We start from the raw sequence: 25,997 nt of genomic DNA on the forward strand, positions 1-25,997 counted from the left end.
ATAGCTAGGTTCTCTAGTCAGGTTCTCCAGCCAGGTTCTGTCCAGGTTCTCTTGCCATGTTCTCTCACTAGGTTCTCCAGCCAAGTTCTGTCTGTTATCGTCTTGTTACATCTGTATTTATACCAGTTGATTTTAATCCTGTCAATTTCTATTCCAAAGGTTAGGGCGTTTCTTATCTCCATTCCAGGGAGTAAAGATTATGTAGCTTAAGGGTGATTGTTCATAGTTAAAAGTGATTAACTACCCGCCTGGCATTTAGTTAAGGGGTTTTATTCCCTCCCTAACTTCAGGGAAAAATCCCTACCTGGGGAAACAGCCTTTCTCAGAGAGGTGACCTTGGTTAAAACACATAGCGCCAAGAAGGTGAGCAAACATGTTAAGAACAGTATGCCATCTACGCCAGGTCCCTTGAAACATATGCTGTGCAGATGTTTCTTCCCTGCAGCAACTGTGTCAAGCAGGAAGGATGGACTGGCTTCCGGCAGTCAGTGTGCTCCCACAGAGGGAGCCCCGCTCAACCAGAATCCCAGAAGCAGGGCTCATGGCTGGCGAGAGCAGTGGTGGTGACGGGAGCCTCTCCTGCCTCTGTAGCAGCGCTAAGTATGTCCTACTGCCTGCTTAGGCCTGCTCTCCCCAGGAACATCACCCTCAAGGGCTCCTGGACTGTGAGAGGGTACAGGCCAGGCTGAAGGACTCCCCCCCCCCCCCCCCCCCCGCCCAGTGCATGAATCTTGTGCACCAGGCCTCTAGTCAATGATAAGAGAGATTCATTGATCAGTTGCCTCCTACATGCTCCACACTGGAGAAGGAGCCTGAAACCCAGGAATTGAACTGTGACCTCCTGGTTCATAGCTCAACACTCAACCACTGAGCCATGCCGATAGGGCAGGAAAGCCTTACTCTTGACTTTGGTTTAAGGCTTCCCAGAAGGCCTTAATCAACCACCAAAGAGTTCCATTCAGAAATTTTCTAGTTTTCCATGATGATTTTTAATTTAAGGTTTTTCTCTATTTTTGAGTCTGAGTTTCTGTTTATAATTCAGTTGGTACTAAACTTTGTCACTTTAATTACCCAGCTAACAAGAAAGGATCATGAGTAGACCTGATGCCTAAGAGACGTCCCACACCCAGATTCACAGAGAAGCAGTGATAAACTGAGTCATCACCTAGCACCCAGTGGCCTGGGCATGGGGACCCCTAAGAACTTGCTATGAAACTTCATTTCAGCAAAATGTCCCCAGATATCATATTACATTAGCATTCATTAGAATTCTATTTGTTTTTTTAAATTTGGTTTTCACTTAAATGTATTCTTATTTTATTGTTGCTTAAGTTCTATGTATGTAAGGAGTTAATGCATATATAAATAATAATATAATATTTAGAAGCATTATAATAAAAATAGTCTAAGTCAACATGGGTCCCTAAGAGTTTGGTGTTTTATTTTGTTTCTCTTTTGAAAGGGGTTTTAATGCCCATGAGTTGTAAAAACATGTAACAAACAGGCTTTGAGCTAAAGATATCTGAATTAATTTTTTTTTTTTTTTAAAGAAAAAGAGCAAAATAGAGAAGGAAAGACAGGAAACTTTGTTGAAGATTGAGAAGCACTGATCTAAAGTCTCCCTTGTCGCCTGTCCGGGGTCCACCTATGAACCAAGAGGTCACAGTTCTATTCCCAGTCAGGGCACATGCCCGGGTTGCGGGCTTAATCCCCAGTATGGGGCATGCAGGAGGCAACTAATTAATTATTCTCTCTTATCATTGATGTTTCTATCTCTCCCTCTCCCTTCTTCTCTGAAATCAATAAAAATATATTTTAAAAAATAAAGTCTTCATTGTCAGACAACTGGGCATTGGTATAATTAGAACTCTGCTCTCAGGGCAAAAACTCTGGCTGCTAGTCTCCTACAATGGCCAAGTGAGAGGGTGGGAGCCTCAGCCAATTGACATGGAAACTCCCATTAACTGTCCAATAAGGGCAAAGGGCCGTACACATTAAATTTCATTTAATCCTCACAACCACCATCGTTCTGATTTTACAGATGGAAACATATGGGCTCAGAGCGGTTAGGAAGCTAATTTTAGCATGGTCAGTGCTAAAGTGGGATTCCAAATATGCAGAGCTCTACAAGCCAGTCCCACTCTTTCCTTTCACATTTTTAGTTTTTGTTTCTATTCTTGTATCAAAGTTATATATGCCCATAGTTTAAAGAATAAAACGGTTCCCATGGGTTTATAGTTCTTTGCCTCCCTGTCCCCCTCTCCGAAGAGGCTGCTTTTTATATCTACCTCCCTGTTTCTATATAACCTGCTTATGTTGATAACACCTTGATTTTTCAGGTGTAAGTGCCCACTAGTGGCTTTTTGCTGTAGAGGAGGAGGTTTAGCTCTCTGCCTCGCTGCCCCACTCCAGCCACTAAACATACCACTCTTCTCATTCCCCCCAGGCTAGGATTTACACTACAATGACTATTCATGGATGAGCCACTTGTATGAACCATGACGTTGTATTTCTGAGGGGCCAGAATTTGAATTTGTTAAATTCTTGTATATACTCACATAAGCATTTAATAGATATTTATTTGCTGAGTCAGAACCCAGTCTGGGATTAACATATATTCCTAAAACAAGAAAACGAAGGCACCATTGCCGGAAGCCAGGCAATCCTTGCTGCTTGACACAGTCGCTGCAGGGAAGAAACATCTGCACAGCATATGTTTCAAGGGACCTGGCATATATGGCATACTGTTCTTAATATGTTTGCTCACCTTCTTGGCACTATGTGTTTTAACCAAGGTCACCTCTCCGAGAAAGGTTGTTTCCCCAGGTAGGAATTTTTCCCTGAAGTTAGGGAGGGAATAAAACCCCTTAACTAAATGCCAGGCGGGTAGTTAATCACTTTTAACTACGAACAATCACCCTTAAGCTACATAATCTTTACTCCCTGGAATGGAGATAAGAAACACCCTAACCTTTGGAATAGAAATTGACAGGATTAAAATCAACTGGTATAAATACAGATGTAACAAGACAATAAAAGACAGAACTTGGCTGGAGATCCTGGCTAGAGATCCTGGCTAGGCTGCTGATCAACTGAACGCTGCCTCCATGTCATTCCTTCCTCACCAACTCTGTCCACACCTTTGGGGACCCCTGGACCTGCTGGGGTTGGACCCCAACACACCATCCCTGCCCTCAGGGAGCAGGCGGTTATTACGGTAGATAGACACAATCTCCCCCCTGCAGGGCGATAAGCTCTGGAGTCCTGCATGAGCTAGAGCCCAGAGCTGGAGCACTAGGCGGGAGGAAGCGGTTGGCTGGGGAGGGGTGGCCAAAAGAAGTGAGCTTTGAAAACTGACTACGAGTTAGCCGAGTTAGCCACGTGAAGGTGAGATCAAGAAGAGCCTTTCAGGCCAGAGGTTGCAAACTGGCAGCTGGCTTTTGGTCGACAGATGTGTTTTGATTTTTCACAATTGAATCCTTGCCAATGTTTAGAAATGGTGAGATTTCACACGAATATGAAGATTTCTGAGTTCTCCTGAAAAACTGGAAGATCTGGAGGCCCGGGGCCCCCTCCTTCCTGCCTGACCACAGTTTCTGGACCTGGGTGAGGGCTGCCCCCTCCAAATAGGACAGCTCACTGGTGTTTCGGGAGAGAGTTTGCTTCTCATCTCTCACAGAGGGGCTTGAGCAGCAAGGAAACAACATGGAGTTTGTACTGACAGCTGTTTGCTGTTGCTCAGAGGTAAAGTTTCTGACACAGAGCCTCTGAAAAGAGGCCAAGTAAAGTGATTAAACATCTCAGTGGGTTTATAGATGGCCATTTGATTATATGAAATGACAACAGAATAATTATGAGGAAGGGAGATAGTAAGAACTATTTCCTCTTTCTGATTGATTTTTCACCTCACATGAAGGCGAGTTTCCTTTACCTTGATTTATCTATGTCCTAAGTGTGAAATTTGTATAGTTTAAAACAACTTTGAAAAGTCCCGAGGCCCAGGCCAGTTATATAGAACCCAGACATCTGAGTGGTTTTGAAAACCCCAGGTGACTATCGAGTAGCTAATTTTGAGAACTAGAGGCCTGGCATCCACCTTTTCCTCTCACTTCAGCTCCGGAAGCACAGGCTCACCTCCAGGGACTTGCAAATCCATGGCAATGAGGTTCTTCACATGTCAACTTCCAGACTGCGGGAAAGGAGCTCCCGCTTGAGGGCCATGTGTTCATCTGTCTGACTCAGGAAAGCCCAGTGCTAAACCCCGGAGAGGAACCACGGCTCTGCATGCGAAGAGACTGCTGCTTTCTGGCACCCGAAGCACTTTAACCTGGGGCTTCTGACAATGTCAATGATGGGTGTGCTATAACTATCCCGGCTGACAGAGTGTGGCTTAGTGCCCATGAGTTGTAAAAACATGTAACCAACAGGCTCTGAACTAAAGATATCTGAATTAAATTTTTTTTTAAAAAAGAAAGAAAGCGAAATAGAGAAGGAAAGGCAGGAAAAGCAGGAAAGAAGGAAGGGAGGGGCGCTATCTCCCTCTATTCTACTGACTTGTTCAGCATTTTAATTAGGTTTCTTTCTCGAAGATAGCAAGTTTGTGAATTTTGGCCACAAACTTGGATGTCTGGGTTCTTTTGGATGACTGATGTGTATAACACTCCGTATGTAGAATACTTGTTTCAGCATCATCCAGAAACAACTTTTCATAAAATTATTTCTGTGAAAAAGGATTGCTGAAAAACATCTCCAACTGTTTAAGTTCAATCTATACATTTGATGAAAGCACTGAATTCTTTAGTCCCCAGGAGAAAATATCTGTGAAGATCGTAGCCTCTGCCTGCGAATAGTAATTCATTGTAACAATACTTATTGGCCAACATACAAATGGATCATTGACTAAAAACAATGAAGAGTGAAAACTTCCTGAACGTTTTTTCCCTCTCAATCATTTCATGTCTTGGAGCTGAAGGTATCTTTATGTGAGATTTAAAACTGAACATGTATGAGTTCCAAATTCAGCAGCTCTAACTTCTCTGCTAAGACAATGTTTGGATGTAACTCATGTCTGGGGCAGATCACACACTGTTTGGAAGAAAATGAGTCAAGATAATGTCTTATAGCAGGCAAACTTGGCAGTCACTGGTTGAAGAACTTTTGGAGCAAATCAGAATGTTGAATTGTCTTTAACTTTAAAAATGATTTTGTTTTAACACATGGTAGCTGAAGCAAAAAATAATACAGTAGGAGCTGTGTGTCTATCAGAGTGACTGACAGATTGAAATTTTCTAGAAAAATAGATTATTTTCCCTCAAAGAGAGTAAAGTTTTGGTTTTCAAAGTCAATCAGAAAACTAACAATTTATACAGGAGAGGAATCAGCATCTCTTTTTGAGACAGTATATTTCTAATGATTTTTATGGAGACTATAATAAGGATCAAGAAAGAAAAGCTTGATATGGACATGTTTTTAGCTAGCAGATTGAAAAGAAATAATGGCATAAAATAATTTTTTTTTATACTGACAAAGTTCTCATTTCTTTTTATTTTTTGGCCTTTGAAATTGTCTTTTTTTTTTTTCTTTTAAAAATATAATTTTATTTTAAAAATATGACTGCAAGATCTTGCATAAGCTCAGAATTTCAGTATTATTATATGTAACACATAAAAAATGATCATCATATTTCAAGACCATACCTAAATTTCCATGAAGAGCTTTCCCCAGAAAAACAGCATTTCATATGAGGCCTCGTAAGATTTACAGACTTATTATTGTCAAATTTTTGAAATTGTCTTTATTTCTGAACATTCCTTTACAACCATCCACCCCAGGATTAACTCTCACAGATGCACCTTGAGCCCAAATCCCCACCCCTCCTCAAGCAAATCAGATTCATGTTTCTGATTGTAGGACACTTTGCCTTTGAGGTTCCTGGAACTCCCCAACCTTTGCCCCTGCAATCCTGTTCCCGGGCTGGGTCCCTCCCTTTTCCCATTCACACTGAGCATGAACCTGAAACGTGAGTGGCCCCTGCATAATGCACCCCAGTCCGAGGTTTCAGCTTCCAGGGGCCTAGAAGGAAGCCCTTGTTAGGTGCACCTGGTGAGCAGGATCACGACAGGGGCACATCACGGGCTCCATGTCATGAAAATGCCACGTGATAAAACTCCCTATGTCTACGGTGCTTGGTGCCAAGATGGATGGTCCTGGGCTGTCCTAACTCCCTCAGGGTCCCTGTCAGCTCAGCTTGGATCAGGGCAAGTCTCTCCTGGTTGACAGTCCCTTGGGTCCCGTAACACTCCAGGGGGACAGGGTACAGCTCGACCTCTAAACTGCGCAGCCCGGCTGTGTGGCGCAGCAGCTTCTCCACGGTGGCCACGGGGAAGTTGTTTATAGAGATGGTGAATTTCCTGAGCTGATGGCAGTGGCTCAGGATGGGCAAGATGGCCTCGACTTGGGAGTCCGCCATCTCACAGTTATCCAGACCCAGGTCCTGGAGGGTGGGTGCCACGGCCTCCAGCAGAGCTCGGAGGGGCTCACTGAAATCCGCAAGGCTGAGGCCCAATAGATGCAGGATCTTCAGCTGCCTGAGGTTCGGGCACTGGAACAGGTGTGTCAGGTCTGAATGCATCAGCCGCTGGCAATGTGTTAGGCAGAGTTTGTCCAAGGGAGTCTGCAGGCACCTGAGCATCTGGTCCAGACGGCCTCGGAGGAAGGAGGGAGAACGCATGTGGAGCTCCCGGAGGTGCCGCAGCCTGAGCATCTGAGAGAGGAATTGGGGAAAGGATGGCTGCTCCTCCTGCTCCTGCCTTTCCCACTCCTGCTCCTCTGCCTCCTGCTCCTGCTCTTCCCTCTCCAACTCCTCTTCCTCCTCCCTCTCCTGCTCCTCTTCCTGTTGTTCTTCCTCCCCCTCCTCCTCCTGCTCTTCATCCTCTACCTCCTCATCCTTGTCAGCCAACACATTGATGTCGGGGAGAGAGAGTCTCTGCAGGTTACTCATCTGACCCAGGTAGAGAGCAAATGTCCCCAGGGTGGGCAGGTCCCAGGTGCAGTGCACTTCCGCCTCCTGGATGCAGTCCAGCTGCACCCTATCCAGGACCCTCCTGACCCTCTGGAAGGGCACCTCAGAAATCCTCAGCGCCTTGTAGCACAGGTGTAGCAACCCTCCCCTCTGCTGGGCCCATTGGATGATGTGCATGAAAAACTTATCCTGGCCCCTTTCATTGAAGTTAAGGTCTAGGAACACCTCCAAGGGAGCCAGGGGATGCTCCATGTTGGGGCTGGAGCTGTGCACAGTCACTGGTCCCATCGGTGAGCAATTCCGGGCGCTGACTCCACACCACATAACCCAGAAGTTGGCACCCGTGTTCCTTAAATCCAGCACCCGCAGTTTGCACCTCCTGGGCCGAACCTCCTGGGCAAGCAGAACGTCAATCGCGTCAAACACAGCTTTTAAGCCCATGGCCCTGGTTGGGGCATGATCAGGGGGATGCTGCATCAGGACCCCCAGAGGGAGGACAGTGAAAGGCCAGGCTTGGGCCATCGCCTTCAGGGTCTGGCGGTGGTGTCCACTATGGTAGGCCAGGACGAACAGGTCCGGGAAGAGCTCGGCGGGCAGGTACTCCAGAGCTGCGATGGCCGAGGCCTTGTCCCTCAGCAGGCGCTTTGCTGCCAGCTCCACAAGTGTGGGTGGCGTCTGGATGCTCATCTTCAAGGTGCTCAGAAAGGAATCCTGCAGAAATGTCTGCTGTGACCTGGTTGGCTAGGGCTCAGATCTCAGACCTGGTGGAGAACCACGGCCCTGACTGCACAGCTGGAGGACTCTCCTCATTTCTTTGAAATTGTCTGAAATAAAATTGATAAATGAAAAAAAATCGGTAACATTTAATTTCTTCAAAACTTGCTCATGTTTTTTGTGGTTAAAATTTTATCATAGGAATATTCATATGCATTTGTTATATTTTTTTAAAAAAGATTCAGGCTTATATAGCACTCTTATAAATACTCAGTATTTATGACATATGTATATATAGTATTAAAAATTAAATTTAATGATAAAATTTCCTGATATTCAGATGTCAACACAAAATTAAAATGTGATAGTTGATCCTAGCAATGCTGTTTTTAAGATGTGGCAAACATACTTGAGACGCTTTAAATACTTATATTTGTAAATATCAGCAGGTTTTGATAAGGAAATGGAAAAATCCCTCACACACCTGCCTGCCTCAGTCTTTTTATTCATATATATATTTTTTGCTATAAAAAGCTTGATTGTTTCCATTTGGTCCAATGCATGGGAGAGGGCTCCGGGGTAATTAAAAGAATGGCTAGTGGTTTCAGGGAGAGGCTCAGGCAAAAGCCAGACACCAGGGGAATGCAGAGGGTCCCCTCAACGGCCTCTGGGCTCCACAGGCTCCTAGTGGTGCTTGAGATGAGCCTTTTGAAGAGATACTCGCCCAGCCCAGCCTGGGGGCCAGCAGCCTGCGGAGGTGAGTCAGGTGTCGCCCATCTTCTTGATGAGTTTCACCTGCTCACCCAGGAAGTGGTTCTCCAGGAAGTCACGGAGCTGAGAGTCTGCTCGGGTAGAACCCAGGGCCTGCAGCTCCACTAGGGCCTGGGTCAGGTTCCTCTCCAAGGCCAGGGCGGCTCCCATGGCGGCCTGAGTTTTACCCACTCATCTTGGAAGGCTTCAGCACGTCCTGGAAGAGAGTGCAGACACCGGGCTTGTTTTGCATCAGTGCCCTTGAGCTTCTCCTCCGCCAACTGGTGGAAGAAGAGGTCTTCACGCTCCAGCACCACATGGACGCAGTCGAAATAGAAGCCAGAGAGAGGTAGGTGTGGGAGGCCCGCAGATGCAGGTTGGCCAGGGGGTTGACAGCAGCATCTATCTTGGTGGAGTAATTCTGATGAATCTGAGAGCTCATGGTTGTTTGGCAATGAGGAGTTTAGGTCAAAAATGGGGGCTTGGCTTTTCTTGAACTCTGAGGTGGTTCTGAAGGTGATGCTGGAAAAGAGGTCGGAGGGTGGTTGGAGGTCAGAAGGGGCACCCCTGGGTCTGTTTCGTCTAAACACTGTTGAAGCAAGAGACCGATCCGGGGTCCACTGAGGGCACTGCCTGCCTCATAGTCTTTATTTCCTTTCCATAAAAAGGCATTTATGAGCTGTAGACAAAAATAGGCCATCATGGGAAGAAAGCTTCAGGTGCAAACAGCACTCTTTCTCATTCCCCCTCTGGATGTGGAATCTCAGCGAGGTGTTCTCTGGAACACCAGCAGACTTTGTGTTATAGCCTCTATAGCAGGGATCCTCAAACTTTTTAAACAGGGGGCCAGTTCACTGTCCCTCAGACCGTTGGAGGGCCAGACTATAGTTTAAAAAAAAAAACTATGAACAAATTCCTATGCACACTGCACATATCTTATTTTGAAGTAAAAAACCAAAATGGGAACAAATACAATATTTGTATTTGCATGTGGCCCGCAGGCCGTAGTTTGAGGACCCCTGCTCTACAGCATCCTTCTGCAGAGTCTTTGGGGATACCATCTTCTCTTTCATCCCTCAGAGCAACATGACTTTTCTAATCAGTGATACTGTTACTCTCATTTTGCAAAGTTCTTGTCGTGTCAAAACGTAAACCCACCCTCCCTTGTCTTGCTGGTTAACTCCAGGCTCAGTTCAGATGTCATGGACTCCTTTTCAGGGGAGGCCTCCCTGATCAGCCCTCCCTGACAAAGTCTGGATTAGTGTCCCCTCTCTATGCGCCCACGCACAGGGGTCTAGTCAGTGTCACAGTTGGCACTTGTCTATTGTAATTCTTTATTACTCACCTTTCTTTCTAGACCAGTGGTTCTCAACCTTCTGGCCCTTTAAATACAGTTCCTCATGTTGTGACCCAGCCATAAAATTATTTTCGTTGCTACTTCATAACTGTAATGTTGCTACTGTTATGAATCGTAATGTAAATATCTGATATGCAGGATGGTCTTAGGCGACCCCTGTGAAAGGGTCGTTCGACCGCCAAAGGGGTCGCGACCCGCAGGTTGAGAACCGCTGCTCTAGACTGTTAATGAAGACTGCTGTGTGCACAGTGGCTGAAACAGTGCCTGGCAAAGAGTAGCACTCCATTATTACTAGTGGGATGGAGAAATAAGTGAAAGGTCTGAACAGGGATTCTCACACGATCGTCATGAAGCAGAGCCACAGATGAGGAGAACAGATGAGTGAAACCGGTGAGCACTTCGGCTGGCAATGCCAGGGGACCACACAGCCCCCTTCCGTGGAAGGGGGAAAGAGGACGTCCGTGGTCTGCACATTTCGCTTTGGAAGCTACTTCCTTTCAATGTCCCTCCCTTTCATCTCCATTAAAGAGCCTCCCTGGATCTAGAATAGACAAGAATATAAAAGCATCATTCTCTTTCTCTTCCCATCCTGTTTACTCAGCAACCCCAGTCCCCCGCCTTCGCTTCAGCCCACATGTTCCCTATTAATAAAAGTTAGGAAAGACCAACCTCACCCAGCAGTCCCCCTCCCCCTTTCTTTTCTCCTCCAGAAGACCTCAGCCAACTGCCTGGACTCAACTGCCTGCTCTTGGGAGCTCCTGGGGAGGTGAAGACAAAGGTGACAACTGGGCCTCCAGTATCTCCGAGGCCCTAATGACCCCACGTGGTTTCCAGTCACCAAGCAGCTCATTTAGAATTTGGTGATAAGCCATGGCCCTCCTTTGGGGAGATTTAGAGGCACCCTTTAAGGAGTAAACATATTTCCTATAACTGGAAATAGGGCCAAATTCGGGGCCTGGGGAAAGTCAGTGAAGCAGACACACCCTGGTGCCTTCTAAGTGAATTAATGTACTGTATTCCGTCTGAGAGTCATTTCTGTCTTCATCTTTAATTCCTGCCCTGAGGAGCCATCTGTACTTGGAGGGTATGTGCACAGGATAACTCACTGTGGATGAAGGACCTTCGTGCTCAGCCCTCGATGAATGACCCTTTCATACACTGGGGGCTCCCTCTGGCTTTCTGACTAACCAGAAGTTAACTGGACATAGTATTTCTAACAGCAGAAACGTTCACACAAATGTAAAATCAAAAGGCAGTGGATGAACTTTCTAGATTTTCTTGTTGTTGTTGATAAGGTAGTTGTTTTTTTTAACTTGTAAATGCCACATATTAATCCACAATATAATATTTTCCTGAGGATTCATACTTAACCTTTGAAAAAGACAGATTAAAAGTTCAAGTTTTTTTTTTTTTTTAGGGTTTTGGGGACAGGGTGTTGCATGAATTCTTCCATCAGTGGAGGCAAAGTTTCAGAGTCCAGAAAGAGTTCATGCCTTCATAAGGTGAATGGCATATTTCCTTCTTACAAAAGGCTGAGGTCCAATGCTTGATTTAAAAAAAGACAAAACAAAACACCCCCCAAAACAATCAATTAAGTAGCTGGAGTCATGCTGTCAATCAATATGATTAGCAGTCAACTATACCAATCAGTGAACTTATTTACATTTGAATCTCTTTCTTATTTGTATAGTCCTTTGGAGACTCTTTTTCTTTTAAGATTTTTACTTTATTAACTTCTATTTATATGTTTTATATGCCTATTGTAGAAAAAAATTAGAAAATATAAAAGCATAACGAAGGGGGGAAAATCCCACCCTGCTACCACCCAGAGACATACAGAGACCGTTAACATAATGGCCTGTTTCCTTGGAGAATGTTTCCAAGCCTACTTTTTTATTCCTGCCTGCCCTATTTCAGAAATGCTTTTTTCTTTTTTTCTTTCCCCAGTATTTTTGCCAACAAAAGAGAATCCTTGTCGTGGCCCCATCTAAATGTGAATAAAACGTGCAGCTGCAGGTGCTCATGTGACACGTAGTAGGCACACAGGAAAGCTTGTTTATTAAATAGGACTGATTATTTCCAGAAACCCAGTGAACTAATTCTTTTTTAAATTTTTTTAATTTATTGATTAGAGAGAGAGAGAGAGAGAGAGAGAGAGAGAGAGAGAGAGAAAGGAAGAGAGGGAGAAATAATTTCTTTTAAATTTATTTATTGATAATTTTTTTCCTCCAGTGAACTAATTCTTGACTAACTGGTGCTATTCATCAGATAGACCACAGAGATATGAAATTGAATGCAGTTAGAAAGAACAACATGCCATGAAAATGTTAATAGGTATGGTTTTTAATGGCTGCCGAGCAGCTGGGATGAAGAAGCTATATTTAAAACGATACAAATTACTGAACTCCTCTTTTCTTGCCAAAACATTATAAAGGGTATAAACTCTGAGAAGTCAGGGGACCCCAAGCTATTTTGAAACTCCAGCTTATACATTTAGTTTCCACGTTACATATCACCTAAACTTACTCAAAGTCTCCAATAAGGACCAAGAAAATAGCCCTTATTTTACAAAGAATAAAATTTGGGGTTCTGAGTTTCTTAATTTCTAATTTATGCCTCTTATTTAAGTTCCCACACAAAACCTAGCATTCAGTTTTTGCAAGTACCTCCACTGTGCTTCAGCATATCCTTTTCAGATCATTCACCAGACAGCATCCTACAGCTCTCATTCATAAAGTCCAATTATAAGACAAGAAATGTCAGGAATATACACTTTGAGAGTGGGAGGCAAACAGAACAGTACATTGTGACTTTGTAAGAACAGCCATGCATTTCCTCTGGGCTTGTTTTCAGTTCCTTTGTCAGCTGATTACATGGTCTTTTATAATTTCTCATCTACAGAATGGAGCTATTTGCTTGTGGATTATTTGAAAGACACAGGCTTATGCAAAAGAAAAACGAAATCATCATGAGGTAGAGTGATATTTCTGGCTAGATGTTTTTGCTTTTCTTTTTTTAATGTAATTGTGAGAATGTAATTTATAATAGGGACTCTTTAGAGGTATAACAAGTAAGTATTCTATTAATTTAGTCTTAATGCATATGCAATGCTATATATGCATTTGTTATCTACATAATGGCATTTATCAGTAATTTTTACTTATTTTCATTTAAAAAAGAAAAGTGCTATCTTATATGCATTTTATTTTCAAAGCACACATGTTTTCAAAGCATATACATTGTGCTCCTAGTTCTTTTAGTTTAGACAGTACTTAATAGTTGACAAAGCGCTTTCATTATAGTACATTATGTTCCTTAATTCTTGTAACATTCCCCAACTGTAGAACTGGTCACAGTACTTTGGGCTTTAAATTCTCATTTAAAAATCTACCCTTCTCTCCTGGCTGCGTGGCTCCATTGGTTGGAGCGGCATCCTGTACACCAAAATGTTTCAGTTCAATTCCCAGTAAGGGAATATATGTAGGTTTTGGGTTTGGGGCAGGTATGGGAGGCAACTGATCAATGTTTCTCACATCAATGTTTCTCTCTCTCTCTCTCTCCATTCCTCTCTAAAAACTAAAAATAAAAACATATCCTTGGGTGAGGATTAAGAAGAATAAACAAACAAACAAACAAACAAACAAACAAACAAATCTACCCTTCCATCCATCCCCACAGAGAAGTTTCCTTTTCTCTCTGCCTTCTCTTTCCTTGCTTACCTTTTCAGACCTAGCTCAGGGTCACCTCCTCCATGGCACCTTTCCCCCAGTACATTAAGTTGAAGCGATCTCCTCTCCTCACTGTGTCCCTTCACTACATGAAGGGATGTTTTTCACAAATCTAGTTATTTTTTTAAATTCACATACTACATGACTGTAATCTTGTAAAATTATTATAAAACTCTCTTAGCCTTATAAGTCCATAACCATTTAAATAAAAAGTTAAAACGAGCAAACAACTTGTATCTTCCCATGTCAGTGGAGATTGATATTTTGGACACCTTTCAAATATTGTGTAGTATTTCATAGCATGAGTATTTGATAACAGCCCTGTCAGCAGAAGTTTCTGTGCGGATGGAAATGTACTATATCTGCATTGTGCAATATTGTCGTCAGTAGTCCCATGTGGCTATTGAGCACTTGAAATGTGACTAGTGAGACTGAGGCGTTTTCGTTTTATTAAATTTAAATAACCACATGTAGCTGCTGGTTACCGTAAGTGGACAAGGCAGATTTATATTTTATATTAACATCTCTTGTTAGTCATTTAGATTTTTTCCAATTCTCCCAACATAAATAAACTAATCTTACAGACTAAGTAAAGCATAAAAACAAAAAGGAATTTTGCTTTCTTATATGTATGAATTCTTGAGAAGCTTCCATTCATTCCAATGCAGGCTTCTTTGATGTTCTACAAGAAGTTATTGCATAAAATAGGAAAAAGAACATTTACACTGAAGGCATTTTCTATATGGAAAATGTACTGCAAATAAAAATATTTATATCAGTGTTTATTAATAGTGATATATTGGAGTCAATCCTATATAACAGTGGGAATATCTAACAGTGGGAAATTGGCTCCAGTGTATAATCCTCGTATAATGAAGGGCAAGGCAGTCTTTACAAATAATAATGAAATTTCCCGGCCGGCGTGGCTCAGTGGTTGAGCATTGACCTATGAACCAGGAGATCACAGTTCGATTCCCAGCCAGGGCATATGGCCAGGTTGCCAGCTTGATCCCTACTGTGGGGCGTGCAGGAGTCAGCTGATCAATGGCTTTCTCTCACCACTGATGTTTCTATCTCTCTCTCCCTCTCCCTCCCTCTCTGACATCAATAAAAATATATTGAAAAAATAAAAGCCCTAGCCAGTTTGGCTCAGTGGATAGAGCATTGGATCCTGGGTTTGATTCTGGTCAAGGGCATGTACTTCGGTTGCATGGGGGAGGCAACCAATCCATGTGTCTCTCTCATCCGATGTTTCTCTATCTCTCTGTCTCTCCACTTCCTCTCTCTAAAAATCAATGGGAAAATATCCTCTGGTAAGGATTAACCTTCCCCCGCCCCCCACCCCCCAAAAAAAGAAAAAAAAGAATGATGAAATTGCCATTTATTGAAATGAAAACAAGTCTATGGTATATTTTCAAGTGAAAAAAAATAGGTTATTGTAATATGAATACTAGGTCTCTTTTTTAATAATTATATATACACATATTTATACCATGTTTTGGTTTAGTGGTAGTGACAAGTCAGATACCTGATTGAGAACATGGTCTTTGGAGTCAAATGGATCTGGGTTTGAATCCAGGTTCTGCCACATATCATCTGTAGATAAGACTCTCACCTCCCTGAACTTTGGTTTTCTCATTGCTAAAATAGGATGGTAATCTTTACATTTTGGGGTTGATGCATTAAGGAACATATGTAAAGCACTTAGTACATATGTTTATTTAATAAATGGTAGTTGTTGTCTTTCTAAGACTAGTAGGTATAGGCATGGAAAGAAATCAGAAATGATATTCCAAGATGATATCCCAAGAAATAATATTTCAATATGTTGAAAGTGGTTATCTCTCAGTTGGAAGGTTATGGTTAATGTTGTTGTTAATTTAATTAATTGGATGGAACATTGAAATCTTGAATATGAAAAAGTCCATTAAAATCATGTATATATGAGACTAAGAAAGTAAGTAAACTCTATACGTAGTGTAGAAATATGCCAAGATCATAAATTGCAGAGTAGTATAGATAGTGTGTTCTCATTTGTGTTCAACTTAAAAACACACACACAAAACACCAAAATATCAAGTTGCTTTTGGTAAGTGACTCAGGATGAGGGACAGAGAAATCTTTTAACTTTTACTTTATGGTTTTTGATTCTTTTTAAAATTTTTACATGATTTATTTACAATTTTCATTAGTTGTTAAAATAATAAGTGCTCTGAAATTTTTCTACAAAAGAAAAGAAAAAAAGAAAAAAAATGCTTTTCATTCAAGTCCATCTTTGCCTAGTCTGAAGAAACATGATTTTCAAAGCTATATGAAGTACTTTAAATTTCTTCAATATTAGCAACTCTCCAATTCTGATGAAAACAGTGATAATTCTGCCATTGTATTATATTTCTTTAATGTGTTATTTTCTCTACTCCAATATTACTAATATTTATTGAGCATTGATTAAGATAAAAATGAGAAAGGTGAGAAAAGGGAACTTTGTTAATAAAGAGATCTAATCTTTCACCATTTTCTTGTATTAAAAAAATTACAGAAAAATGAATATGATATTTTATTCATGTGTTTTTGGCCTCTTCCCATATAGTTCTACCTTTTTTCTTTGTATAGCATTCCACAGACAAAGCTCAATAGATTAAAAAAACACAAGTTTTTTTATTAACATAGGAGTAATAGGTGTTCATTATAGAAATAAAAAGAAAAAAGAAACAAAAGTAAAACACTTATATAAGGCCACCCCAGAGAAAATCATTGTTAATATATTGGTGTGAAATCACATCGGTATTGTTACATGTATACTATATGCTCTAATAAATTATCTTTAGTGGTTGTATAGCATTACCTTTCTTGAATTTATGTAACTAATCCCCTATTGCTGGGCATCTAGATTGTGATAAACATTCTTATAGTTGGATATAATATACAACTATGACTGTTTCCTTAGAATAAATTCCTAATGATATAATTGCTGAGTCAGAGTTCAAACAGGGATTTGAGATTTTGATATGTCTCAATAAATAAGTGTTGAAAAGAAACAGTGAATGTCTCCTTATGACAAAAAGGAGACATCAGTGGAGGAGGCAGGAAGTTGCATTGGTGAATGGGCTAACTAGGGAAGTTCTTAAGACATTTTTTGGGTCAGGAGAGTAAAAATGTGGGAGAATCTCCACATTCTTATGAATACAATGCACTAACTGCTCAAGAAAGAAGGCTTAACCTTCTTATTACAGCCAGCTCCTGGTGCTGCTCTCCAGAGTGTCTTGTGAAAGAATATTTAAAACACAGAAAAGAACAAGTCTTTCTCTAGCCTCTCTTCTGCAATGTGAGACTATTCAGAATCTACTCGTCTTTCAAGGAGTAACTTACCTTCTTCATGAAGCATCCCTGACTCTCAAGGACTTCTTCCTTTATTAATGCATAGCACTTTGTGAAGGCGCTATGCTTGTTTATCACATTAATCTTCACAAATATCAATTGAGGTGGTTATTATCATTCTCATTTTACACTGAAGCTGGGATAGATTAACAACGTGCCACTGTGGCATAAAGAAGAGGCTAACCCGGAATAAAACAAGGTTTCTCACTCTCAACTTTGTCTAAATGTATTTTTCCTAAGAGGTAGGTGAAGGCAGAAAGAGTGGAATGTACAAAAGTAGAGGGAGAGTGAAAATGAAAAGGAAGAGCAGTGGTTTAGGGGATCGCTGGGAAGGGGCTCAGTGTGACCACTGGCATAGAAGGACATGGATGAAGAGGCAGGAGACGGAGCGGGGAAGGGAGGTTGGGACTGGGATCCTCATGAATGCCGAAGCACATAGCACACCTCTTGGAACACAGTGGAATTCAGTAAAGGCCATTGAATCTTGCAGTATATTGAAGATTTAAACTGTCTTTAAATGGTTTATCTTTCTAGCTAGACTGTGAGACCTGTTATGTCAGTGGTTGTACCCACTGAGTTCATCTTCATATCTGTAACATCCAATTCAATGACTGGTGTACACTAATGGTACATAAGTCTTTGTTGTATAAATTAATCAATGCATAAACATTCTCTTGGGAGACAGCATAGACAAAAATGAACAAAAACAAAGCAAAATACTGCTTTTAGAAGCAGAAGACCTGATTTTAAATACCTTCTCTCTAGCTTACAGGTTATGTGACACTGGGTAATTTACATAACCTCTTTGAATAGTCTATTCATCTGATGATAATACTCACCTCAAAGTGTTATTATGAAGATTAAGTGAGATTATACTTTTGAATTGCTTAGCATAATACTTGACAAATTGTAGACATTCAACAAACGTCAGTTTCCCACTTTCACCTTCCCACTATCTAGAATTGAATTGTTCACTAAGAGAGCTTATGTTCAGATTTAAGGTATAGCCCATTTCAAATATTTGGTCCTATTATCAGACCATGGGTCTCAATTTAATATTTACGAAGATTACTACTGCTTTGGCTGGTGTGGCTTAGTTGGTTGGAGCATTGCCCCATGCACCAAAGGGTCATGGGTTCAATTCCTGGCCAGGGCACATACCTAGGTTGCAGGTTTGATTTCTGGTCTGGGTGCATACGGGAGGCAACCTATCAATGTTTCTCTCTCACATCACTGCTTCTCTCTCCCTTTCCTTCCTCTTTCTATGTTTCAATAAACATAAAAATAAAAAAGAGTACTACTGTTTTAAGCATGTATTACAATGTGTCACAAGTAGGTTCTCAATATATGAATGAATTAGGGGATCACTGGGAAGGGGCTTGAATTGGATTAAATACAGTAGTCCCTCTTATCCACCTGTTGTTTTGCTTTCTGTGGTTTCAGTTACCTGTGGTCAACCATGGTCTGAAAATACTAAATGGAAAATTCCAGAAATAAAAAATGTATAAGTTTTAAATTGCATGCCGTTTTGAGTAGTGTGATAAATCTCGTGTAGTCCTGTTCTATCCTGCCTGGAACATGAATCATCCCTTTGTCCAGTGTATCCGTGCTGTATATGCTCCCCGCCCATTAGTCACTCAGTAGCCATCTTAGTTATCAGATCAACTGTCCCGATATTGCAGTGCTTGTGTTCAAGTAACCCTCATTTCTCTTAATAATGGCCCTAAAGTGCAAGAGTAGTGATGTTGGCAACTCAGATATGTCAAAGATAATCTGTAAAGTGCTTTATTTAAGTGAAAAATATATGTATGGGGAAAACCATTATATATACATATATATGGTTTGGTACTATCCACAGTTTCAGGTGTCCACTGGGAATCTTGGAACGGATCCCCCTTAGATAACAGGAAACTACTGTACTCAGAATTTTGTCAGAGTGTCTATAGCATTCTCAGGATCCAAGATATAGCTATACCTCAGTCACTATTTGATTGGGTTGGTCTTTAGTTGATTTGAAAGACCCCTCAAAACCATTAAATATCTTTTGTTTTCATTCTGTTTGCATCTAAACAAACATGTGATGACAAAATCAGCTTCTAGCTATTTTGATACCAGATAAGAGGACCCTGGAATCAACTAAAAGAAATAACATCCATTAAAAAACAAACAAACCCAAAACAGCCTGTCACCTAGCTTAAATGTCAGTTTCTTTCTTTTTTTAAAACAGCTTTATTGAGATGAAATTCACATACCATGTAATTCACCCATTTAAAGTGTACATTTCAATGGTTTGTAATATATTCACAGAGTTGGGCAACTATCACCACAATTTAGTTTTAGATCTTTTTCATCATCCCCCAAAGAAACCCTTTACCTAGTAGCAGTTCCTGCCCATCGTCCCTCTCCCCTTCCCAGACCCAGACAAACACTAATCTACTTTCTGTCTATAGATTTGCCTATTCTGGACATTTCATGTGAATAGAATTATACTGTATGTGGTATATTATAACCGGCTCCTTTCACTGAGGATAGTGTTTTCAAAGATCATCCATGTTGTAGCATGTCAGTTCTTTATTGATGAAAATATCCCATTGTATATCTAGGCCACACTTTATTTATTCATCATTGATGGATATTTTGGATTGTTTCCACTTTTGGTTATTATAAGAACACTGCTATGAACATTCATGTACATATTTTCATGAATGTCTACTTTTTTCCTTCTCTGGGGTACATACCTACTTAACATCTAAATTCACCTTGCAGCAGCATTTGACTCTTATTAGTCATTTCTTCCCACTGAAACATGTTCTTAGTTTGACTTTCATGATGTTACATACCCCTCATTTTATCCCCTCCTACCTGAGAATGCCTTCTCAGTCTCCTTTGAAGATTCATTCTCCTGGACCTGGCCATTAAATGTTGGCATTTTGTAACAGACCCTTTTCTCATTCTGTAATCTTCCCACAGGCAACCTTACCCCTTCTTATATAAGGCCAAATTTACCGCCTCTATGTCAGTGACTCCCAAACCTAGGGCCGATCTCTCTTCTGAGTCCAAACCCATATATCCAAGTGCCTCCTTGATAACTGTGCATGGATATCCCAACGCCATCCTAGTCGCCATGCGTCCAACCTGGCTTATAATCTTCCTGGTCCTCTTTCATTTGGTCCTCTTCCCATGTTCTTTTTAAATATATTTTATTGATTTTTTACAGAGAGGAAGGAAGAGGGATAGAAAATTAGAAACATCGATGAGAGAGAAACATCCATCAGCTGCCTCCTGCACACTCCCCACTGGGTATGTGCCCGCAACCAAGGTACATGCCCTTGACCGGAATCGAACCTGGGACCTTTGAGTCCACAGGCCGACGCTCTATCCACTGAGCCAAACCAGTTAGGGCCCATGTTCTTTTTCTTAGTAAATATGGATTGCTGGGGCCCACATTCAGAATTTCTGGACATCTTAGAGCTATTCCAGCCCTTCTTTAGCAACTTATCCCATATACCACCTATTTCAAGCTTTGTAGATTTTTCTCCTACAATATTTGTTGAATCTATCCTCTTTTCCATCTCCATTGCTATTGGCTCAGGGCAAGCTACCATCATCTTTCATCTAGACTCCACTGGCATCACCACATCCTCATCTGTTCCCTTCAGCAGTTTTTCATATATCAGCCAGAGTGATGTTTGCACAACACATAATATTTTAACCTCCACCCCAGCCCCACCCTGCCATGTTTAAAATTTTTCAATGCCTTCCTATTGCTTTTAACATAATGTTCAAAGCACTACATATGACTTTCAGTGCTCAGCAAGTTTTGGCCCCAGTGATTGCTCCAGTCCAGTCTCATGCTCTTTACCTCTTGTTCTTTGTCCTCTATCCACACCATCATTCTCTTCTTCAAAAGAGCCACCCCAAGCTATTTGCATGTGTTCTTCCCTATTCCTAGAAACCACCACCTCTTCACAAACCCGTCTCCTCCCCCACTTAGTTAATTCCAATGGCTCCTTCTTATCTGAATTCAAATATTTTCTCCGAGAAGCAGTTTCTGGAATTAATGCCCTTGTCCCTTCACCACCCGGGTTACATTCTCTGTTTTATTCTCTCTTAGCTCCATATTCCTTTCCCTCAAAAGATGTATCTCAGTTTATAGTTATAGTTATGCGTGTATTTATGTGGTTATTTAATCAATGTCCATTTCTCCATGTAAATGGATTGAAACTGGTTTTTCCCCTATTGCATGCCTACCAATAAACACCATACCTAGCCTTAGTAGATAATAAATAAATATAAAGACCACCAGATTTCTGGCCTGGATAACTGATGCATCATGAGGCCATCAACTAGATTAAGGAATGCCAGATGAAGAGCATACCTCAGTGGGAACAAAAAAAGAGAGACCTAGCCCAGCTGGCGTGGCTCTGTGGTTGAGCGTGGACCTATGAACCAGGAGAGACCACGGTTCGATTCCTCGTCAGGGCACATGCCCTGGTTGTGGGCTCAATCCCCGGTGGGGTGTGTGCAAGAGGCAGCCAATCAATTATTCTCTCTCATTATTGATATTTCTATTTCTTCCTCTCCCTTTCTCTCTGAAATCAATAAAAATATGTTTTAAAAAAAAGGAAAGTAAGGAAAGAAAAGAAAGAAGAAAAGAAGAGACCTTAGCATTTGAGGAAGTCCCATAAGCAAGCCAGCAGGCAGTTGTACTATGGATGTAGAGCTGTAAAAGAGATCTGGGATGGAAGCACAGAGTCAGACCATACGTTTTTGGTTAAGATCTTGGGAGTGGTTGAGCTTGCCCAGCTTAAAAAGAATAAAGACATCCATATTGCTCTAGCCAGGTTGGCTCAGTGGATAGAGCAGTCAGCCTGTGGACTGAAGGGTCCCTGGTTCAAGTCCAGTCAAGGGTACGTATGGTGGTTGCAGGCTGATCCCTGGCCCTGGTAGGGGTGAGTGTGGGAGGCAACCAATCTATGTGTCTCTCTCACATCAATGTTTCTCTCTCTGTGTATCTCCCCCTCCCTTCCACTCTTTCTAAAAGTCAATGGAAAAATATCCTCAGGTGAGGATTAACAACAACAACAAAGACACCCATATTAAGAAACAGGCAAAAAAAAAGAGTTTAGGATAAAATTTGGAATGAAAAATCAAAGATATGGGTGAAGCACCGTGTCAAATGCTTCAGAGGGAAGCTTTGAGTTTGGTCATTTGGGTAAGGGATTTTTGAGTATCCTGTTCCTCAACAAGGATTTTTCCCCTAATGGCTTTAGCATCCATAATAATCCTTACCTGAATCAATTGTTTCACTGGGGAGAGCTGAATGGCGATGTTTAAATTTCATCCTTCCTTCAGGGAAAATTCCTATCCTCCCCCTTCTGTCTCCTTTAAAAAATTCCTAGGTCCCTCTCAGGGAAAAGGTTCTCTGGGACCTCACTCTTCTACTGACCTACTGCTGGGATATCTCACCCATGGGCGCTGGGCAATAAAAAGGCTCTTTTGGGAGAAGGACGAAAAGGAATGGAGAAGATGCTGGAGTGAGATTTGACAAACCTTTGGAGAGCATAGCTAAAGCGATGGAGACTCCTTTGGGTAAATATGATCCCTTCCAGCTTTATACCTCACGCACAGACAAATGGCAGAGAGGTGAGATTTGCACAAGGTCGCACCCATATCCCTTCAGACAGCTTTCCAAGACCTTCCAAATCTGGGTGAAATGACCTTTTCTGTGCACTCCTACAGGACCTGGCCCTTCCCTCTCGCATCCCTCAGGACCCAGGATTGTAATGGCTGCTTTGCTCACCTGAACTTTCACTAGGCCTCAGGGTCTTTCACAGCAGGGGCTGTTTTCTGTCTGGTCCCCTAGTTGTAAGCCCAATATTTAATTGAGAGCTTTACAAAAACAGGAAGCTCAGCAAACTTTTTTTTTTTTTTTTTTTTGCTGGGTGAATGAACAATTGAAGGACAACTGTACCTGGGGAAATGCAAGCAGCGTTCCGTGGCTGGAGCTGGGAGGGTGAGGTAGCTTGTGGGAGGGTGTTGGAGAGGCTTGGGGGGTGGGGGGAGGGAGGGTGGATTTTACCAGAAAGGTGCAGAATTGCCCTGGGGCCTCAGAGCAGTGAAAGTCAGCCTTCTACTGGATTTGTGATTCAGGAAGATCTCATTTAATCCCTTTAATGACTTGATGAGATAACTGTTCCTATCTCTATTTTACTGATAAGGAAATGGGCCTCCGAGAAATTAAGGAACTTGTTCAAGGACACCCAACTGGGAGGTGAGTGGAGTCAAGAGTCCTAAACTTTGCCGAAACCGGTTTGGCTCAGTGGATAGAGCATCGGCCTGCGGACTGAAGGGTCCCGGGTTCGATTCCGGTCAAGGGCATGTACCTGGGTTGCGGGCACTTCCCCATTGGGGGATGTGCAGGAGGCAGCTGATCGATGTTTCTCTCTCATCGATGTTTCTGACTCTCTATCCCTCTCCCTTCCTCTCTGTAAAAAATCAATAAAATATATTTAAAAAAAATTAAAAAAGAAAGAGTCCTAAACTTCATCCTATTTCTGCCTTAGCCTGCCACTCGCCTCCTGTAGGAAAGAGAATAGATCCAACAGGAAACTAGGACATCAACTGAATGGGTCAGGACTTCGCCAGCCTGTCATCGCCTGGCTCCCCAGTACTCAGCTCCTCACGGTGTCAGGAATGAAAACAGGCATGTGCATTTGCTTCCCATGGTGTACGTGCTTGGGGGACTCCTGACTGTTTTAAAGTTTTTTCAATATTTGCATCTTTCCCTAGCCAGTTTTGCTCAGTGGATAGAGCATCAGCCTGTGGACTGAAGGGTCCCGGGTTCGATTCTGGTCAAGGGCACATGCCTGAGTTGCAAACTCGGTCCCCAGTTGTGAGGCGTGCAGGAGGCAGCGATCAATGGTTCTCTCTCATCACTGATGTTTCTATCTCTCCCTCTCCTTTCCTCTCTGAAATCAATAAAACAATATTTTTTTAAAAAAATAAAAAAATAACTACATATGTCTATTTGAACATAGAAAAGGAGTGAAGGAATTCACATTGAACTTAAAAAAAATAAATATTTGCATCTAGTTGCACCTTTTCTGTCTGAGATCACAAGGTATAAATAAGACTGACCTTGGCACCAGGTCAGAGGCCAAGGTCTGTGTGGAGCCACTGCAGGGCCCCACGGGAGGTGGGACCCCTGAGTTCCGTGCCACAGAGTAAAGACTGTCTCCTCGTCCTGAAACCCTCCACTCAGGCTGCTTTAGGAAAAGGAGCTACGTTTTTAAAAATAACAATTACCCGCCAGGCTTTCCATTGTCATTTCACTGGTCATGGCTGCCCCACTTGCGAGTTGTGTGATATCACTAAGCCTCAGTTTACTCAACTATGAAATAGAACCCAGACGGCCGTTCTCATAAGGTGGTGTGAGGATTAACCAGGAGAAGCACCTGTAAGGAATTTAACCCATCAGAAGTATTCAATGCGTATTCGCTATTATTGTCATCATCATTAGTGTTTAATCCATAAAACCACCAGCTTTTGAGGCAAATGGTATTATTACTCCCTTTTACATAGGAGGAAACTTTGACCAGCTAATAAAGCAAAGCTGCTAGGATTTAAATTCAAATCTGATGCCAAAGCTGTTATTTATTTATTTTTTAATGACTAGATTCCATCTCCCTTCAGGAGAACAGTAATAATGGGAAGTGCTCAGGGATTCTTGATTTGAGGAAATACAAGGAAATAGCCCTAAGTTTCTGACTCAGAGTCTCTTGCTTAAATTTCTGAGGTTTCTGACAGACTTGCCTGGGCTTTGAATCCCCGTGTGGCTCTCTCCCCACGGCAGGAGGAAAAGGACAGGGTCCACACCCTCCCGGATTGGAATCTTTTCCCCAACACTTTGAAGTAAATCACTATTTCAGCTAAAATGGGTCTCTGAAAGCGTAGCATTAACGTTCACTCTTCCCCTTCTGTTAATAAAGGAATGAAGATGGAAAATGCAGTCTAGTTCCTTGTCTAATGCAGCCTAAGCATCTAACCAAGAAAATATGTGTTTTTGTCAAATAGAGATTCTAGATATTACCAGGGTTGCCCTTGCTCTTTATTTTCAATTTTCCCCTCTCATAAATAGCTCATTCTTTTTCTTTTTCTTTTTTAGCTTTAGATGTTAAGAAAAATAAGAGAAGCAACAACTGTGCAGTCCATTCCTGTTTATGGGAGTGCTTTCACACACATGATTTAATTTTACTCTCACAAAAACTTGTGAGGTGTTTATTACCACTTATTTCAACGGCTATATAATATTTATTTCAGCATTATCTTATAATGGGCGCTGAAATAATTTATAATTTTTTGTTATTATGATGAAATTTGTGAATCATTCAGCATGTTCTCAATAAATGTGGAATGAATGAATGAGCATACTCTGAACTCATTTTTAATCCAAGATCACTTGTTAAACCTAAATGAAAGTATCCTTTTCTAAGTTAGCCGAAGGCATTGACATAGAAATATATATATATATATATATATATATATATATATATATATATATATATGAGTTTAAAAAATAAGTCATACTGCCCTGGCCAGGTGGCTCAGTTGGAGCATACAGGAGGCAACCAACTGATGTTTCTCTCTATCTCTTTTTCAAACATGGCCATCCTAATGGGTGTAAAGTTGTATTTCATTTTGTTGTGTGCGCTTTTTTCTTTTTTTTTTTTTCATTGTGGTTTTAATTTGCATTTCCCTAATGACTAATGAGGGTGAGCATCTTTTAATATGCTGGCTTGCCATTTGCATCTTCTCCTTTGAAGAAATGTCTGCTCAGGTTCTTTACCCATTTTATTTTATTTTTTAAAAATATATTTGTATTGATTTCGGAGAGGAAAGGAGAGGGAGAGAAAGAGAAACAATAATGAGAGAGACTCATCCATCTTGGCTGTCTCCTGCACGCCCCCTACTGGGGATTGGGTCTGCAACTCAGGCATGTGCACTGACCAGGAACTGAACCATGACCTTCTGGTTCACAGGTCAATGC

General features: G+C 41.6%; 1 protein-coding gene and 1 pseudogene across 2 annotated transcripts; both read right to left on the reverse strand.

Annotated features, from left to right (window-relative positions):
* Window positions 1-6,142: 6,142 nt before the first annotated feature.
* On the reverse strand, window positions 6,143-7,708 carry LOC308515327 (PRAME family member 8-like; the record flags this gene model as incomplete). Its single annotated transcript, XM_081085962.1, has 2 exons — window positions 6,143-6,763; window positions 6,938-7,708. The coding sequence occupies 2 exons, from the start codon at window positions 7,706-7,708 to the stop codon at window positions 6,143-6,145; spliced, it is 1,392 nt and encodes a 463-aa protein (XP_080942088.1).
* A 61-nt stretch (window positions 7,709-7,769) lies between these two features.
* LOC308515328 (ferritin light chain-like) lies at window positions 7,770-8,927 on the reverse strand (annotated as a pseudogene). The gene is made up of 2 exons: window positions 8,441-8,927; window positions 7,770-7,845 (listed from the first exon to the last, which is right to left on the reverse strand). The product of its transcript is annotated as a ferritin light chain-like (transcript).
* Window positions 8,928-25,997: the final 17,070 nt, after the last annotated feature.

Source organism: Myotis nattereri (genome assembly GCF_964212035.1).
Source record: "Myotis nattereri genome assembly, chromosome: 3".
Classification (NCBI taxonomy): Eukaryota; Metazoa; Chordata; class Mammalia; order Chiroptera; family Vespertilionidae; genus Myotis; species Myotis nattereri.